At 54.4% G+C, this 16,048-nt stretch overlaps 9 protein-coding genes across 9 annotated transcripts; 3 read left to right on the forward strand and 6 right to left on the reverse strand.

Moving 5' to 3' along the window:
• Positions 1-296: 296 nt before the first annotated feature.
• On the forward strand, positions 297-1,904 carry LTR77_005913 (uncharacterized protein; the record flags this gene model as incomplete). The annotated part of the gene is given in 2 exon segments (XM_064803155.1): positions 297-515; positions 531-1,904. 2 exon segments carry the CDS (start codon positions 297-299, stop codon positions 1,902-1,904), a joined length of 1,593 nt encoding a protein of 530 aa, XP_064658070.1.
• A 114-nt stretch (positions 1,905-2,018) lies between these two features.
• On the reverse strand, positions 2,019-2,651 carry LTR77_005914 (uncharacterized protein; the record flags this gene model as incomplete). Its single annotated transcript, XM_064803156.1, has 1 exon — positions 2,019-2,651. The coding sequence occupies one exon, from the start codon at positions 2,649-2,651 to the stop codon at positions 2,019-2,021; it is 633 nt and encodes a 210-aa protein (XP_064658071.1).
• A 713-nt stretch (positions 2,652-3,364) lies between these two features.
• On the forward strand, positions 3,365-4,321 carry LTR77_005915 (uncharacterized protein; the record flags this gene model as incomplete). The annotated part of the gene is made up of 1 exon (XM_064803157.1): positions 3,365-4,321. One exon carries the CDS (start codon positions 3,365-3,367, stop codon positions 4,319-4,321), a length of 957 nt encoding a protein of 318 aa, XP_064658072.1.
• Positions 4,322-4,510: 189 nt separating this feature from the next.
• LTR77_005916 (uncharacterized protein) lies at positions 4,511-6,602 on the reverse strand (the record flags this gene model as incomplete). Its single annotated transcript, XM_064803158.1, has 4 exons — positions 4,511-5,053; positions 5,117-5,657; positions 5,690-6,174; positions 6,234-6,602. 4 exons carry the CDS (start codon positions 6,600-6,602, stop codon positions 4,511-4,513), a joined length of 1,938 nt encoding a protein of 645 aa, XP_064658073.1.
• An 800-nt stretch (positions 6,603-7,402) lies between these two features.
• LTR77_005917 (uncharacterized protein) lies at positions 7,403-8,728 on the reverse strand (the record flags this gene model as incomplete). The annotated part of the gene is made up of 1 exon (XM_064803159.1): positions 7,403-8,728. The coding sequence occupies one exon, from the start codon at positions 8,726-8,728 to the stop codon at positions 7,403-7,405; it is 1,326 nt and encodes a 441-aa protein (XP_064658074.1).
• A 652-nt stretch (positions 8,729-9,380) lies between these two features.
• On the forward strand, positions 9,381-10,762 carry LTR77_005918 (uncharacterized protein; the record flags this gene model as incomplete). Its single annotated transcript, XM_064803160.1, has 3 exons — positions 9,381-9,579; positions 9,642-9,971; positions 10,023-10,762. 3 exons carry the CDS (start codon positions 9,381-9,383, stop codon positions 10,760-10,762), a joined length of 1,269 nt encoding a protein of 422 aa, XP_064658075.1.
• Positions 10,763-11,041: 279 nt separating this feature from the next.
• On the reverse strand, positions 11,042-11,673 carry LTR77_005919 (uncharacterized protein; the record flags this gene model as incomplete). The annotated part of the gene is made up of 2 exons (XM_064803161.1): positions 11,042-11,168; positions 11,225-11,673. 2 exons carry the CDS (start codon positions 11,671-11,673, stop codon positions 11,042-11,044), a joined length of 576 nt encoding a protein of 191 aa, XP_064658076.1.
• A 403-nt stretch (positions 11,674-12,076) lies between these two features.
• Positions 12,077-12,984, reverse strand: LTR77_005920 (uncharacterized protein; the record flags this gene model as incomplete). Its single annotated transcript, XM_064803162.1, has 2 exons — positions 12,077-12,143; positions 12,176-12,984. 2 exons carry the CDS (start codon positions 12,982-12,984, stop codon positions 12,077-12,079), a joined length of 876 nt encoding a protein of 291 aa, XP_064658077.1.
• Positions 12,985-14,297: 1,313 nt separating this feature from the next.
• LTR77_005921 (uncharacterized protein) lies at positions 14,298-15,528 on the reverse strand (the record flags this gene model as incomplete). The annotated part of the gene is made up of 3 exons (XM_064803163.1): positions 14,298-14,372; positions 14,426-14,728; positions 14,752-15,528. 3 exons carry the CDS (start codon positions 15,526-15,528, stop codon positions 14,298-14,300), a joined length of 1,155 nt encoding a protein of 384 aa, XP_064658078.1.
• Between the last annotated feature and the right edge of the window lie 520 nt (positions 15,529-16,048).

The raw sequence follows: 16,048 nt of genomic DNA on the forward strand, positions 1-16,048 counted from the left end.
GGACTCGGCCGGTCTTCTTTCGCGGTGGCTGAGCGCTGTCCCGCCACGCCATGCGCGCGTAATCCACAAATATGTCAAGTATTCATGCCTGGTCCTCCTCCATTGTACACACTAATCCCACCATCACCGTCTTCAGGGCCACTGTCTCGGAATAGCCTAATCAAGTGCTGCAGTCTTCCAGAACTGCGCCAGCCTGAGCCAACGGAATGCGCCTGCCTGGCGTGAACAGATAAGGCCTTTAAATCAAGGCTACCAGAGGACCACTCTGGACTCGCAGCATTGTCAAAGGCGACACCATGGCTCCAATAGTCGAGGCGACGTCTCTGCAAGCGGTCAACGAGGTGGCGGCCAATCCGCCGCTCCATGCAAATGCTTCGATTTCGCCAGCCACCGAGCCGCTTGTCCTGTATATTGCTCGGGTACCAGGCAGCAGAGATGTCTTTCTGACTCCCATGAAGCCGCGAGAGAAGGTCGTCACCGCAGAAGACGTGCAGAGTTCGCTCTACTACGTGCATGTGAGCACCCACCAGGATTACGAGCAGCCGGAACCCAGCCCACGGCCTTCCTCGGTGAACTCGAACGCTTCTCAACTACCTACGCTGGCCGAGTTACCCAAGAAAGTACCGCCGCCTTTGCCGAAAAGACGTGCGGTACCAGCATCACCACCAGACCGTACAAGTGGTCCGCCATACCCAACCGAAGAGTCGATGCCAATGGTTCAAGCAATGCCAACGAGTCTCGAAGTGAATGCGCAGAGAGTTTCACGAAAGCCCGTACATTCCAAGGGCACCAATACTAATGGTGTGAACTCTCACCACAGTCTACCGGTCCTTCCACCACGGCCACTGCCGACTCCACCAGAAGAACCTCCGTATGAAGAGCCGTCGCTGCGTGCGGATAACCTCCGCTTGCTTCGAAGATCTTCTCATCTGGACGAACACCAGAATCCTTTTCAACGTGACTACAATAGCCACCCAGAAACAATCAAGCAATTGAAGCTTGAATCCCGCCAAGAGCCGGGCTCGCTCACCCTCATCCGACGCAGCCCCGGCTCCAGTGAGCAGTGGAATGTGGCATCAATCTACGATCCGCCTGTCCTTGAGGTCAGCTCATCAACGTTCCTGGTTCCTGCCGGGAAGAGGCGAACGAAGAAAGGCGGCACACCATTGTTCCTCGACATTACCAACCCGGGCTACTCACATTTCGTCTCCAACAACTCAGCCACTCAATCTCGGACCAGCATCTCATCGTCTGCATCCTCAGACAGCGCGTCCGAGCCGGCACCAGAGGGCACTTTCCGTCGCAGACTTTTCATGCCCGGATCTCGCTTCGCAGAGCACAGCTACACCTCGAATCACCGGAAGTTCGCGTCCTTCAGTAACGCGTCTGAGGACTCCTCGATCCGTCCCACGATGCGGGAAGAGCGCCACAGCGTAGATTTCAGTGCCGTTGGTGATCGGAGGAGCAAAGGTTACAGCTTTACCACACCATGGGACGGCAGCTGTGAGTTCGTGACAACGGCCACAGGCAAGAGCCTGAAGTGCCGGCACCGGATTGGCAACGCGGTTGTTGAAGTGAGCGAGCTGCGATTTAATTTGCCCGCTTCCTCACGCGACGCACCGGCACCTCTGGCGAGTAAGCCTTCATCTTACTTTCACCGTCATCGACATTTGCGATCTTCGGATGATGGTGATGATGACGATTTCGACGGCGGCTCCTCAATCATGATCACTGAGGATGGCAGGATCGATCTCTCGCTCGGTCAAGAGAGGGCTGGTGGTGGATTCGGTGGTAAGCAAGCGAAGTTGGGTAAGCTGATTGTTCAGCCGGAAGGCGTCAAAATGCTAGATCTGCTGGTGGCGGCCAATGTTGGGCTGTGGTGGAGAGCCTGGGAAAGGGCGTGACATTGTCCATGTGCCGTATATATGCCAGTATCGATGATGTATACAACGATGTCTGTGGGTCAAGAGCCCGAAGGTGCCTGCTGGAAGCTCCAAAGAACAGCAGAAAATCCCATTTCAATCCTTTCTCGCCGTCTTCCGCAGGATGAAGGCATGGTAATCGAAAGCATTCGGGTCGTCCTGCAGCACCTCCATCTCCAGTTCCCACTGGTCACCGTAATTAAGCAAAGGTTTCACAAAGTGCGGCTGCCGAAACGTGATATACAAGAATACACCATCGTCCTTGAGAACCCTTAGCACCTCATCCATATACTTTCGAGTGTTCTCCAGCACGTCATCGGGAGGACTCCAGGGACTGCCGTTGATCATGGCGTCCAGCGTGCCTTTGTCGAACGCCACATCGATGCATCCATCCGACAGATCGACAAGGTCTCGCACATCTCCCTGCCGCCACTCAATGCTCAGCTGTCTGGCTTCGGCTGTATTCATCATGTCCACCACGACCTTGGAAAAGTCCACGCACAGCTGGTTGCGGAAGCCGAGTCGGGCGAGGTCAACGGGTATCGTGCTGTCTCCCGATCCCAGGTGAAGAATCCGTGAGTCTTGTGGACGCTGTGAAATCAGCTGTCGCTCGAAGAAAGGTCTTAATGCGGCGAACGTCTTGAACCATTCGTGGCCATGGGCATTGGCGTAGCGGTCGTCCCAGTAGTCCGCATGGGATAGCTCTCGACCATCGGAAGATTCTTTCATGGTTGCGATGGATCAGGGAGGTGATTGAAGTCCAGTGGCCCCTGTCCCGCTCTTGCTGCAGTGAGTCAATCCCTTGACTCGTCGACGGTATGGCCGGCTGGATGACAATATTCCTGGACAAAGATGCCGTTGGCTTTGGGAATCCCCTCTCTAGTGGGAAGGATCCGGCGAGCGTGAGGCTCGGAGACATTTTCTTCCAAGCCTACGAGGCCAACTCTGCTTCTCATCACAACAACCACTACGACAATCGATGCTCCGACAAGACATTATCATGCACAGTACTGCAACATCTCAACCGCGACGGTGATGCGTGAGATCTATCAAGCATTATTTCGAGCAAGAACGTGAACACTCATTAAATGAGGTAGAACGTAAGCGCCTGACCGCGGCTCGTCTCTGCCTTTGGCCCATATCGGCCATACTGGCTGGCATCCCGATCATAGTCCTCTGGGGCCAGATGCAGGACGATGCCAGCGTGTTGTATGACCGAAAAAATGCTTTGGTAGAGCCGCACGGATCGATCTCGGAAGGATTCTTCCATCGAGCATGTCGGCGACTTCTCAAGACTTGGGGTATATATATTCTAGTCGTCCACTGCCCAGGCAAGGCAACAAGAACAAGCACGTCGTGTACATACATCTCCAGACTTCAAGGCAGGGCTCAGATCATTCACATCAAATCTAGCATTCGACAGTACCTCAACCACCTTAGACATGGCAACAGCAGTTGTGGATACCCTCATCATCGGCGGCGGACCTGCAGGTCTGTCAGCGGCGGTCGCTCTAGCACGACACGCTCACACAGCCATCATCCTGGATTCCAAAGCCTACCGCAACGCAGGCGTACAGCACATGCACAACGTTCCAGGATTCGACCATGCAAGCCCCGCCGACTTTCGTGGCAAAGTGCTGCAAGACTTGAAGCAGCGGTATCACAGCATCGAGCACATAGCAGCCTCCATCAACACACTCTCGAAGCGAGAAGATGGCGTCTTCGAAGCAGTAGACAACCGCGGTAAATACTACCACGGCCGCAAGCTCATATTAGCGACTGGTGTGAGGGACAGACTGGAAGATGAAGTCCCGGGGTACGCGGAGTGCTGGGGCAAAGGCGTCTTCCACTGCCTCTACTGCCACGGCTACGAAGAGCGTGGTGCAGATTCAGTCGGCGTTCTAGCTGGAGGCCAGAACACAACACCAGACATGGTCATGCACGTAACGAAAATGGCCAAACGTCTCGCAAAGAAAGTCACCATTTATACGCACCGATCAGCAGAAATGGTCGAGCCTCTAAGAAATCGCATCCACAGCTCCAAGATCTCGATCGACACACGGCCGGTCGCTTCACTCTCACTGGTGGACCGCGGTCCCCAAGTCGAAGTGACATTCGAGGATGGATCTTCCGTTGTCGAAGGATTCATCGCGAGCCATCCGAAAGTCGAGCAGCATGCCGAACATCTTATCCGCCAACTGGGTCTGGAGACAACCTCTGGTGGCGAGATCCAAGTACAGCCGCCATTCAACGCAACCAACAATCCTGGCTGTTTCGCTGTTGGAGATTCAGCTACGCCGTTCAAGAGTGTCCTTGCTGCTATGCAAGCGGGCAACTTCGCAGGAGTGGGTGCAGCGTCACAGCTGCAGAGCGAATTGGAGGAAAGGGATTTACTTTGATGGACTGCGACAGGAGAGCACAGGTTACATGGTAGAAAGGAATACATCGTGCTTGCGAATACCCATGAATTTACAAGACTGTCTCGGCCAGAGCAGTCTTCGGCTGGCTTCCAGGACATTATCTCCAACAATCTTCCGCTTTCAAATGAACATGCCTTACTAGATCCGGTTCTGTGATGCGCGCCAGTCTCACCGCTCTCGCTTCACAGACTTCCGCCTCCGCGCGATCGTTGAATTGAACGAACAGAAGTGCTCTCGCAGCGTGGTTCGGTGACCGTTCGGTTTTGACACATCCTCCATGTCTGCAATACCAAGTCTCTGCCTCTCGGAAGGTTCAAAGGATCCAGCTTCAGAAGCTCCATTCGAGATGGCCCCGTATTTGACCTTCCGACAGCCTTCCACCTTTGCGATCTCGTTGCCAGAGCTGTTGCCCAACACGTCGACGAGCATCGGCGCATCAAAAGCCTTTGCAATCTCCAGAGGACTCAACGTCGCAGAGCGGCCGAGATCCCACCAGCCGTAGAACGTGACCAGTATTGCCAGAATAGCAAGTAGCTGGACAGCCGCCGCGCCAGCGAAGTAGCTCATGTCGGAATGGAAAACTTCGACTGGACTTATGAGCGATCCTGGCACGGTGGAGTTGCTCTCCAGCCCCTCATCGAGGAGCGGTCGCAGGTAATCGTCGTCGTAGTGCTGTGCCACGTACACTCCGGTGCGAAACATAAGCTCGTTCTAGTGAAATGTGAGCAGGTAAGCACCACTTGAGACCAAGCTTGGTTGGGCGTCCCAACGTACCAGCTTTGCCATGATGCCATCCCGAGGATCTCGCCAAGCGGGCGCGCAATCAGCATCAGAAGAAAACATCTCCGCATAGTTTGTGATGTGCTGGAACGTGTAAAGACTCGGATTAGGGGACAGTCCCGGCCGAGAAGGCACCTCTCGGTTCTCTCCAGGAATCGTCACCAGGCCCTCGTTCGTGTAATATGCGAGGCCAGCACCTTCAGCGATTCCTCCCAAGGTTGTATTGATCGCATTATCCACATGGTTGATTGCCAGCTGGAAGTCTGCGACTGTCTTGTCGGTCAGCGCAGTGTTGTTTGCCCTGGCGACGATCCGAGGGTAGCTCGGGGGTTCCGCGAATGTGACGACGCCGTCGGTGATCTCAACTTCGTATTCACCTACAGCGGAGACCATGTAGCAGCTGGTGGTATTGACGTGGCCCACGCAACTCCTGGCCACATCTTCATCGCTGATTGTGGTCTCGTACAAGAAAGACTCAGTGGTTCCGTTGAAGATGGAGAACTTTTGTTTGAAAACCACTTGATCTTCCTCAGGCCTGGTAGAGAAGACAAATCATTAGCAGCTGACCTGGAGAATGGACCGAAATTGACCCACCACATGCATCCTTGTGCAAAGTCTTTCGCCTGTGTCTTGGACATGAGGCTCTTGAAATCCCTAGGCTCTGAGACAGACGTACAGTTATCCACAGCAAGGGCAGGCCCACGGACGAGTGCCCGACAAGTCGACTGTGATGGACACCCTACGATCGCTCCGCGCATTGGTGCACCGGCGCCAAATTCGTAGTACACCGGCAGAAAATGGTTCTGGAACTGCAAGCTTTCGACAAGGGGCATCAGGTAGAACCCGACTGTGCCGGTCCAATATGCGGGAATCTCCGGCGTGATGGAGACACTCAAATTGAATGTGTGGTCGACTGTACTGAGGTGCACTGTTGATGCTCGCTGGAGAAGAGGGCCATCCATAACGACAAAAGTTGCTGCGATACATGCAAAGGCGAGGAGATTGAAATGGCGACCCGCGGTGAGTGCCTTGTAGGTATACAGACCAAAGCCCTAGCGATTGTCAGCAGATGTTCACGCTGTCAACAACATCCAGGAAGTGTGTCCTGTACCCAATCTCGGTGCAGCTGTCCAAGCGTCGTGCCTTTGATCGCTTTCAACCAGAACGTGACCACAGTCCCTTGTATCGTTGCGAATTGCAGACACTTGTTCGAAATGGCTGTCAGAGTGGCCAGATACACCGACGGCTGGTAGCGCCAGTTCTTGACCATATCGCCGTCGGAGGCCAAGAGGATACTGCATGTCGCAAAAACCTGCAGGAACGCGAACAGCAGGGCAACAAGGCCAATGAGTGGTCCTATCCGGAAAACGGAGGGTCTCCATGGCCGACTCAACGGCTTCTTGATCTCCTCGCAAGATTCCGAAGATGGAGGCAGCTCCACAATGTGGAGGTGATGCGATGCTATCATCTTCTCGTCCATGGTGATTGGGGTTGTGGCGTGTGCGGTGTGTACGGATGGGTCTCTGCCGTCCGAAGTGTATTCATCAGATGGTGAGTTTGGGACGCTCGGGCTTTCATGGCAGTCGCTGTCAACTTCTATTGATGTAGAGATTGCGATGGCTGCCGCTCTTCCACCCTGGGATACGCTGGTGGAGGAGTTAATGCCCGTCATAGTAGCTACCACTGAGTGCCGCTCGCAAGCCACAAGACGGGCAGCGCCCTTTACTCTTGTACTTCGGCCCACGACTCCTCATGGTGGCCACACTCTGATGGCTCCCGCATTCTCGTCCCGATAGTCAATGGATGACAAGCGTCTGTACGCAGGCAATGTGCTGCCAGGATGCGATATGGACTGCTCGAAGAGAAGAGACCTATCGGGTTCAAGAAAGACCGCCACATTCCCGCTTATCGACTGCGATAGCCTAGCAGATTGCTGACAGGAAGTGAAAGAAGAAGTGATAAACATCGCTTACATGTACAAGCTTCGGCTCTATCAGGTTCTGGGTGCGCAGTAAGCTTGCGAGCAGTAGCGCATGCAGTCATTGAATGCAAAGAGCGGTAGAGATTCTCCGTCCATTGCCGCCTTCTCGACCACTGCAACTGCCCTTTACAGGAGCCGACGCAGCAGCTACGATGTACATTGCCAATGATCATTTGGGAAAATGCTGCTAGGGCACAAGCTGCTTACTTCTCTGCCTTTGAGCAGCGGCTCTCCAGTTTAGCGCGAGAGGCGAAGCCACTCCCGTGCCGGCCTCGAACAACCATTCTAGTGATGGGGATTCAGAGACCAAACGGATAGGTCTCTCCAGCACTCACCGGCTCGTCAGGTTGAGCCGTCTCGAATGCCTTGACCGCACGGCTCTCATCGAACCAAACGTAAGCATCCAGCTGCTCGGGCAGATTCGCCTTGGTGTAATGGCTGATGCGTTCCGTCAGAGGACGGTAGATGACACCAATGAACCTCTCAAGCCTGGGCTGAAGCAGAGCCTGTCTGAGTGTCGGATTCAAGTGCCCTTCTCGAAGGTCAAGCACGAAGCTTGGAACACGCGTGTCGTGCATGAGCCGCTCGTATGAGTCCTCCCTTGATGGATTCACATCCATGACCTCCATCGGACCGTCCCACTCGTCCGCTGCTGCCACTGTGCCAGTATGACTGCCGCAACCGATGATGGAGCAGCTCGAACCCCACTGCTCCTTGCATAGTTGTCCGACATTCAGCTCATCCCGTGAACTCTTGCCCGTAGCTCTTGCGTCGCCAACGTGCGAGTTGTGCGCCCAAACCACGGCCTTTCCCCCCTTTCGATGTTGAAGCAGTCGCACGAGGGTGTCGAAGAAGTGGGTGTCTCGCCGGTTCCAGGAGTCGTCTCGGCCGTAGTACATGCTGCGGTAGTAGCCCTCGGCGTCCTTGATCAGACGTGCGTTCATCTCCGCGTTGAAGAAGTCTTCGCCGTCGTGCTTCGTGAGTTCAAGGCGCTTCGCGAGCAGGTCCTTGAGCATTGCCACTACCCCTTTCTCGCAGGGAGCAGCACGCTTGAGCCAGGCTTGTCTGCCGTACGCAGCCGGATCGTCTGCCCACGGCTCGAGGCAGGAATATCTGCTGCGCGCAAGCTTGGCTGTCTCCGGGTCCACGCGATCGAGGTATTCGAGCACGGCGCGCATTGACTTTCCCATGCTGTATAGATCCAGACCGGCGAACATGGTCCGCTGATCCACGGGCTGGGAGGCATTGTGCTTGCGGAGCCAATTGACGAAGCTCGACGTCTCGGTGTTCCGCCACATCCAGCGTGGGAAGTGATTGAAGACATCCATCTCCTTTGTGTTGGTCTCTGCATGTTTGGCCGGGTTGTGCCGCACGTAGCGGTCGACCACTTTGGCATCCGGCCAGTCCCCTTCGACGGCAACGATGTTGAAGCCATGTTCTTCGATCAGACATCTGGTGATGGCGGCGCGGGCACGATAGAACTCGGAGGTGCCGTGGCTCGCATCGCCGATGAGCACGACCTTGGACTGGCCGAAGGAGTCGAAGAAGGAGCCGAAGTCTTTGCTCTCGATCTCAGGCAGGCGTTGGGCGGCCTCCTTGATCATCAACGGCACGTTCTGAACCATGGCGCTGTATAGTCTCTTCATTGCGAGCGACCAGACTCGTCGTCCGTGAATACGCCATCTTAGATAGCTCTGCGGCCCTTTGAGGTGACCTTGACGTCAACCTGTTGCAAGCAAGCATAGAGAGGAAGGGACCTTGGGGACGTTCAGCATCACCTTCGCATCTGAAGCCGACGATCACGTGCTGAGAATTATCAGATTTAGATTGATAACGCAATAAAGTCAACTTCATCTCCAACTTCGTCTCTTACATGTAGCGAGGTGTTCCTCTCAAATGACATCTTACAAACTGACGCCGACGCAGAGGTCCTATGCGATTCCCTCCGCCCGAGTCAGGGCCATGCCGCTGGGGAGTTGACCCGGGTCCTGTTGCCACAGAGTAGCCATCAACAGCGCTGTCCAAGCCTCCAGGGCCATGCCACCCCTTGGTTGTGTGTTGGTCGTCTAATCTCTATATAGACAAGTCAGACCTGTTCTTCAGCCCTCATACCCGTGCCTGAATCCACGGTGATGGCGCTGTTTGACTCCACTGTGCCTTGGCCGCCGTGACCGGGCGAGGAGCCAAGCTGATCCTGCTTGCACTTACTTTTCGCAGTCTTACGATATTGTTCATCTAAATCCTCCTCAACTTCTCTAATCTCTTCACTCGTCCACCATGACCGTCGACGAGAAAAGCCCGCCGCCTCAAACGCCGTTCAAGGTGCTGGTTCTTGGCGGCTCCTATGCCGGTCTGACCGCAGCCTTGGACATGGTGAAGCTATCGGAAGGCAAGTCACCAACGGATTATCTAGAACATCCATCAACATTCCACGTGCCAGTCGACGTTACAATCGTGGGCGAGAGGGATGGCTTCTGTGAGTTGATACACTCCGCTACCAATGAAGCGACAATTGATGTCCTCAAGTCCATCTAATAGGCGCACCGCTCGCTTTGATCGAAGAAGACTACACGGCAAGGGCATGGACTAAGTTCTCCGACCTGAAGGCCGCCCGCCATCCAAAGCTGCATTTCCTGCATGGTTCCGTCAAGGCCATTGACTGCGAGACATCGACAGCGTACATTCAGCCACATGGAGCTGTAGGCCAAGAGAAGCATTCCTACGACTACCTCATCTGCGCAACGGGCTACCGCCGAACATGGCCTACCGTGCCGCAAGCTCTGGACCGGGAGTCGTACCTCGCCGAGGCTCGGGGCCACATTGACAGCGTCAAGGCTGCTGAACACGGCATCGTTGTCATAGGAGGTGGTGAGTGAGCAGTGGCTCGGAACTCGCCTTCCGGTACTGACACTGCAATAGGTGCCGTCGGCATAGAAATGGCAGCTGAAGCCAAGATGGTCTACCCTGGCATCAAGATTACGCTTGTGCACTCGAGAGATCGCCTGCTCTCCGCCGAACCACTGCCAGACGAGTTCGCGGAAGAGGCACTTCGGCTGCTATGTAGAGGTGGTGTGGAAGTGACTCTTGGGAAGAGAGTTGTTGAGGTATCAGATGACACTCAACCTGGCTCGGCGAACAAGATCCTGCGGTTGTCCGACGGTACCTCGATGTATGCCAGCCATGTCATCAGCGCAGTTAGCAAGCCGACCCCAACCAGCAGTTTCTTGCCCACCGCAACGATGGACGCAGAGGGCCTGGTCGAAGTGTCCTCGAGTCTGCACTTTGCCGGCGTTGACGTTCCATCTGGCACACATCTTGCCGTTGGCGACATCGCCGCATGGCCGCCCACAGGCACACCCACCATTAAGAGATGTGGTGGCGCTATGTACATGGGCCATGTTGCAGCACTCAACACCTACCAGCATATGTTGCATCGTCTCGATCTGGCTGGGCCGCCTGAATACACCAAACTCCCTGTATTCCCGCCTGCGATTGCTATTGCTCTCGGAGACACTGCGGTCGGATACTGGGAGGAAGCAGGCGTTACAAAAGGTGATGAGCTGCGAGAGCGCATGTTCTATGATGATTTAGGCCTGGAGATTTGCTGGAAGGGCATGGGACTTGCGGATGCGCCGGCTGAGGAGGCAACCAAAGCATAGAAGAGGCTCTAAACCACGGAGTAGCACTACAGACCTTCTCGATCGAAGCAACCGAATAACCTAGGAGGTTGGAACGTGAGGGAGCTGCATCTTCATACCCTCAGCTAATGCCACTGATTCATCAAGTAATTGACATGCAATAGACAGCGAGCGCTTCAAGCGATTTGCTTTTCTGGCTGCGCCAGCAACTTCATTACCATGTGCTTTGATCTCAGACCAGCTACCTTACATCCTGGAAAATCGTCAGCAGCCAGACTTTAAGGCACGATTGGCGTCGACTTACTTCGCCTTGAACGTTCCAGCCTTCTTCGCAGCCGCAGTGGCGATCATATCCATCAATGCCGGGCTCAAGCAGTCATAGGTTGTCAGACCAGCACCCTGCAGCTTCGACCTAACATCGTCCATCCTACAGAAACATCGTCAGCTTCAGTCTTTCCGCCTGTCAGGACGAGCTCATCTCACTTCTCCGGGTCAACCCCAGTCTCTATGATGCTGCTCACGAAAGCAGCAAATTGCGGCTCCTGCCATCCTTTCTCATCGCCCAACTCAGCATGGACAAAGTCCAGTCCCTTGAACGGATGGTCCTGCTCAATACGGCCGTACATGTGGACGCCGCAGTCCTTGCAGGCATGACGCAGGATGACGGCCGACTTGTCGACGACCTGGAGCTTGTTCTCGTTCGCGGTAACGGAGACTTTGTCGACTGGCACAACGCCGACGACGCTGAAGAGTGCGTTGTCCGGCTTCCAGCACTTGGAGCATCCGCAGGCGTGGTTGAATGCGACATTACTACCGAGGGTTACCTCGACATGGCCGGAGCCCGAGCATTTGCAGTAGAGCTTGCCTCCAGACTTGTTCGAGTCGCCCTTGCTGATGCCATTGTCGATAAGTGGGTGGAGTTGGTAGCTCATGGTGGATGTCGTAGATCGTTTGTCCGTAGAGTGTGGTTGTTTTGGCGAAGTTTGCAGTGGACTGGACGTTTTATGAGCTGCGTTTCGAAAGGTACTTGGGTACTTTAAGAGAACGAGCAAGCGGGGTTTGCGTGCGTCCGAAGATAAGTTGAGAGCTGTTGAAGTAGGAGCAACACCCACTCATATCCCTGCGAATGGCAAAGCGGGGAAGTTGCTGCTACATTGGGAGCAAATACACGCTCCGCCCTCGCCGCATGAGGGTAAGAGTCGCAGCTCACTACTTGCAATCTCTTCCAAATTCCGCCTGCAGAGTCGAGCCTCAATCGATTTTGTGCTGTTGTTGAATGAAATGAAGACCTTGACCGCGGGATGCTCGAGAGTGGTTCGCCAACAGAAGGCTCTTTCACGTCAAACTGCTCAAAGCACTGCTCGTCGTTTTCTCGCCAACCTCTCGAACAGATGCAAGAATGCTATGGGCTCTTGAGCACCTTCGACGGCATACTCATCGTTGATGGTGAAGTGAGGGACGCCATTGATGCCTTCCTCTCGTTGAGCCGATGCTTCACGCTGCACAAGGTCGACCAGATCATCGCTCGCCAGGAAAGCTAAGATGTCTATCCCCCTCTCATCCAGTCCAGCTCGCAGCGCAGCTTTCTTGAGGACCTCGTGATCAGTAATGTCCCGTTCCCTCTCGAAGTAGTCGGCAAAGAGCTCTTCGGCCAGGCGAGTCTGCAGGTCTGCCTGGGAGTGTGTAGCTTGTCCAGAAGTTGCTTCCGACACATCTGATATCTTGCGAGCAAGCTCAAGAAGACGGTGACTATCGAGCGTATTGCCCGTTCGTCCATCGAAGCTGAACTGAATGCCTGCCGTCTCGCCAGCGGAGGTCAAGCGTTCAAAGACGGTTCGCGCGCCATCTACGCCCAGCTTCTTTTCGTAGCTTGCTCTCTTGTCCACCGTCTGCCCTCGGGGAGCCTGCGGATTGAGTTGAAAGGGGTCCCATGTCAACGAGAAAGTGTCGGTAGGGCTCTTCGCGGTACGCTGGGCAATGGCGGCTTGTAGGTTTCGCAGCCCGATGTAACACCATGGGCAGACAGTGTCAGATACGATGGAAATCTCAAAGTGTGTCATTTTGTGAGAAGAGGCAGAAGGAATAAGGATCTTGAAGTACATAAGAAGTAGTCCGATATTGGACATGTTCACCAAGGTGGCGAGATCGTGCTCTGCCTCGGCTGATGGGAAGCAGGGCAGAACAGGTATGAAGTGATGGATTTTCTTAATGTACATGTGGTCCTTTGTTAGTTGCCAGCCCATATTTACAACCACAACCTTGAGCAGTCACACTCGAATAGCGAGACTGTCCCCCTCGACGCCAATGAAGTTGCTCCCGAGGCGGCCAATGGAATGCATGGATTCATGACGAGCAAAAACAAGTCCGGGACCAAGGAGGAGAGGCCAACAGCGTCTTCCCGAGAAGAAGACGTCTTAACCCTTGATCACCCGGTCAAGACGCAATCTCAATGCCATCATTTTCTGACAAGGAACACTGCCGATTCTGAATTGGCATGGTTTCCTGTGTTCGTCTGGAGGGTGTAGCGACTGCGACAGGATGCCATGTGGTTCGATGCGGACTCTCGGGTTGCGTATGTGCTCTCAGCACCGTATAACATCCACGGGTGCTTGAAAGGTCTGCCTTCCTCTTCGCTGAGATGAACGGAGCTGACAATTCTCACCCCAGCCTGTTCATCAATGGCACAAGATCATCGACATCGATCCTGCCAGCTTTCCCAAATTGTCGGGGCCGAGGGTGCTCAGGTAGGACCTTGTCCAGCATACTTGGCCGGGTGTTCAAAAGTCTTAGCACCTGTTCCCGCGAGCATACCAACTCGTTGATGCGCAGGATTTGGATCGATCGACAGGCACGACAGATGAAGTGCCATCCCTCGCCCGACAACTTCCGCTGGAACGAGGGATCGAGAGGCTTTCTGGAATGGCAGGTGTAGGTGAAGATGAGGACATTGTTGCAGCTGGTGCATATCCGGATTGGAAAGAAGTCGTTGTCGCTGGTTGCCATCATTGACATTGGATAGTGTGCTTCGCTGCTGTGACTTCCACGTGATGGTCGATTTGCCCAGCGTACAATAGTTGGCGATGTTCTCGGTTTTGAACTTCGTGAGACTCAGGTACGATCCCTACTTCGCCTTCAAAAGGTCGACTTGATGACTTCTTTAATTGACATCAACGTGATGCAATCGCTCAAAGCAGGATTTTTGTGATGGACCAGGATGTGAAGCAGGTCAGCTGTGGTAGATCCCTGCATCCTGACACCTGGAGAGCGATGGTGAGTCCCTTCCGACAACGACAAAGTCGACAACACGATGCAGACTGAAGATAACGGAACCACCGCAGACCGTGTCCATGGTGAGAACGCATCGAGATTCGATCTATTCCCGATGACTTCAAAATCGACATCCGGTCGAGGCATGAGATTTCGCTCTGTACGTGGTGGAAGTTCAAACCGGCTTAGAAGTAGATTGTCAGTAGTGGCTGTCGTCAAACGTATCTCCAGTACGCGGACGAGCCTGGCTCGAGCCTGCTTCGAATCGTATTCTCCGAGGTGGAAACACTCAGTACGCCGGCACAGCGCCTCTCTCGGGTTGCTGCCAACCGAGCTCGTTCTTGAGAAATGCCTTCACAGCTAGCTAAAAGGTACTTAGCACCGACGCTGCTGGCTTCCTACCGTAGAGGTACTTACCTTGATCTGGCTGGTGGTGGTGTTCCAGTTGGCACGGCTGACATCCTCATTTTCGTCTTTCCGGGCGTCAGCTATGTCGTTGGGCTTTCCCTTCTTATTCAAGTATGCTCCCAGATGAATGATCCTGCCTTTGCTGGCTGGAGCGATGCTTGGTCCATGGGCTTGGAGAAGACCCTTCTTAAGCAACAGCAGGCGCTCGTACTCTCTGCCAGTGAACACCAAAATGTAGTCGTACGTCTTGAAGATGTTCTGCGTGATGCCGCGGGCGCGAGACTGAGATTGGGCATCAGTGCGATGCGCTCTCTATGAGAACATGCTTGACATACCTTCATCATGGAAGCCCGGATACCTGGCTTGAATGTATAATCAAAGTACTTGTTGTCAAACAGAGAAGCCATGGCCATTGCATTTGCCTCTTTCGCGACACCGTTGACCACCATCCGCCCCGGAAGGCTTTCGATAAAATCAACGCAGTCGCTTCTGTCTCGCACAAGCATGCCGGCCGAGTGGGCGAACTTGACTTTGAAAGCACCGCCCGTGCGAACAGTCCACTCACGAATCAGCTTCATGTAGCCCTCGGCGACCTTGCTCCTGCCCAGGTTGAAGGGATCCACGAATATCACGCCGTAGTCCGCTCTCGTAGGGGCAGCCGGTGAAGTTGGACGTGTCTCCGATGGAGGCTTGAGGGCGAAGAGTCCCATGAGCTGCAGAATATCCCGAAGATCCTGCCTGCGCTGCTCGAGACTGCTATTCAACTCATCCAGTCGCCTCGGGTTTCTGCCAACGGTGAAGAGGACTTTTTGGAAACTGCCAGCAGAGTCCCATATGCAGAGAATCTCATACACGTCGCCTGCATCAACTCGAATGTCGCTGATGACTGTGCCAATTCGTTGGGTCTGCTCTGGACGGAGGTTGGGCAGAGGATTCCTTTGCTTATCATCTACCAGTGCCTGAAGCTCGGACAAGTAGAACTCAAGGTCTTGCATGCGTCTACCAACCGCTGCGATCTCTTCGGGCTTCTTACGGATGGTCTTGTAGAGAGCCACGCCTTTCTGGACGATCCCTATCGCCTCGAGGATGGAAATGGGCATGGGTAAGGCCATGGTCCAGCTGCGAAGAACCTTTTTCCCCGAGGAGCCAGCCTAGGATTTCCCTACCTGACCGTTGAGGTGCGTTGATCCCTGGTGCTGTTGTGTTGATAATGTCTCATTGTCTGGTTCTCCAGCTGATAGAGCCCTGATGAGGATGTTGCCGCTTTCACCATCACTCTGCGTTGGCCACGCTTGTCAATGCCAGACGGCTCGCGATCACACCACATATGTGTTCTTGCGGTCGTCCACTCCCGTAGCCAGCGGTATCCCAAGACGAAACGATCCCAAGGTGAGCAAGCGAAGCGCTCGGTGGAGAGGAAAGTTGTTCAAAGCTAGAGATGCAATTCGCGTCCAGGTCCACCGCAAAAGTTCAACCTCCATCTCAAAAGGTCGTTGCGACCAAGCGCCAACATTCTCCTGGCGAGACGAAGTCACATAGTTCTATCTAGCCTTCTCGAGACGTATTCGCCTGTCCAGCTTGTGTGCTTTGCGACCCAAGACGCTCCTTCCAACCACATTGGAGAGTCGTGGT

This window comes from Saxophila tyrrhenica, assembly GCF_035928015.1.
Source record: "Saxophila tyrrhenica strain CCFEE 5935 chromosome Unknown scaffold_9, whole genome shotgun sequence".
In the NCBI taxonomy this organism is placed as follows: domain Eukaryota; kingdom Fungi; phylum Ascomycota; class Dothideomycetes; order Mycosphaerellales; family Extremaceae; genus Saxophila; species Saxophila tyrrhenica.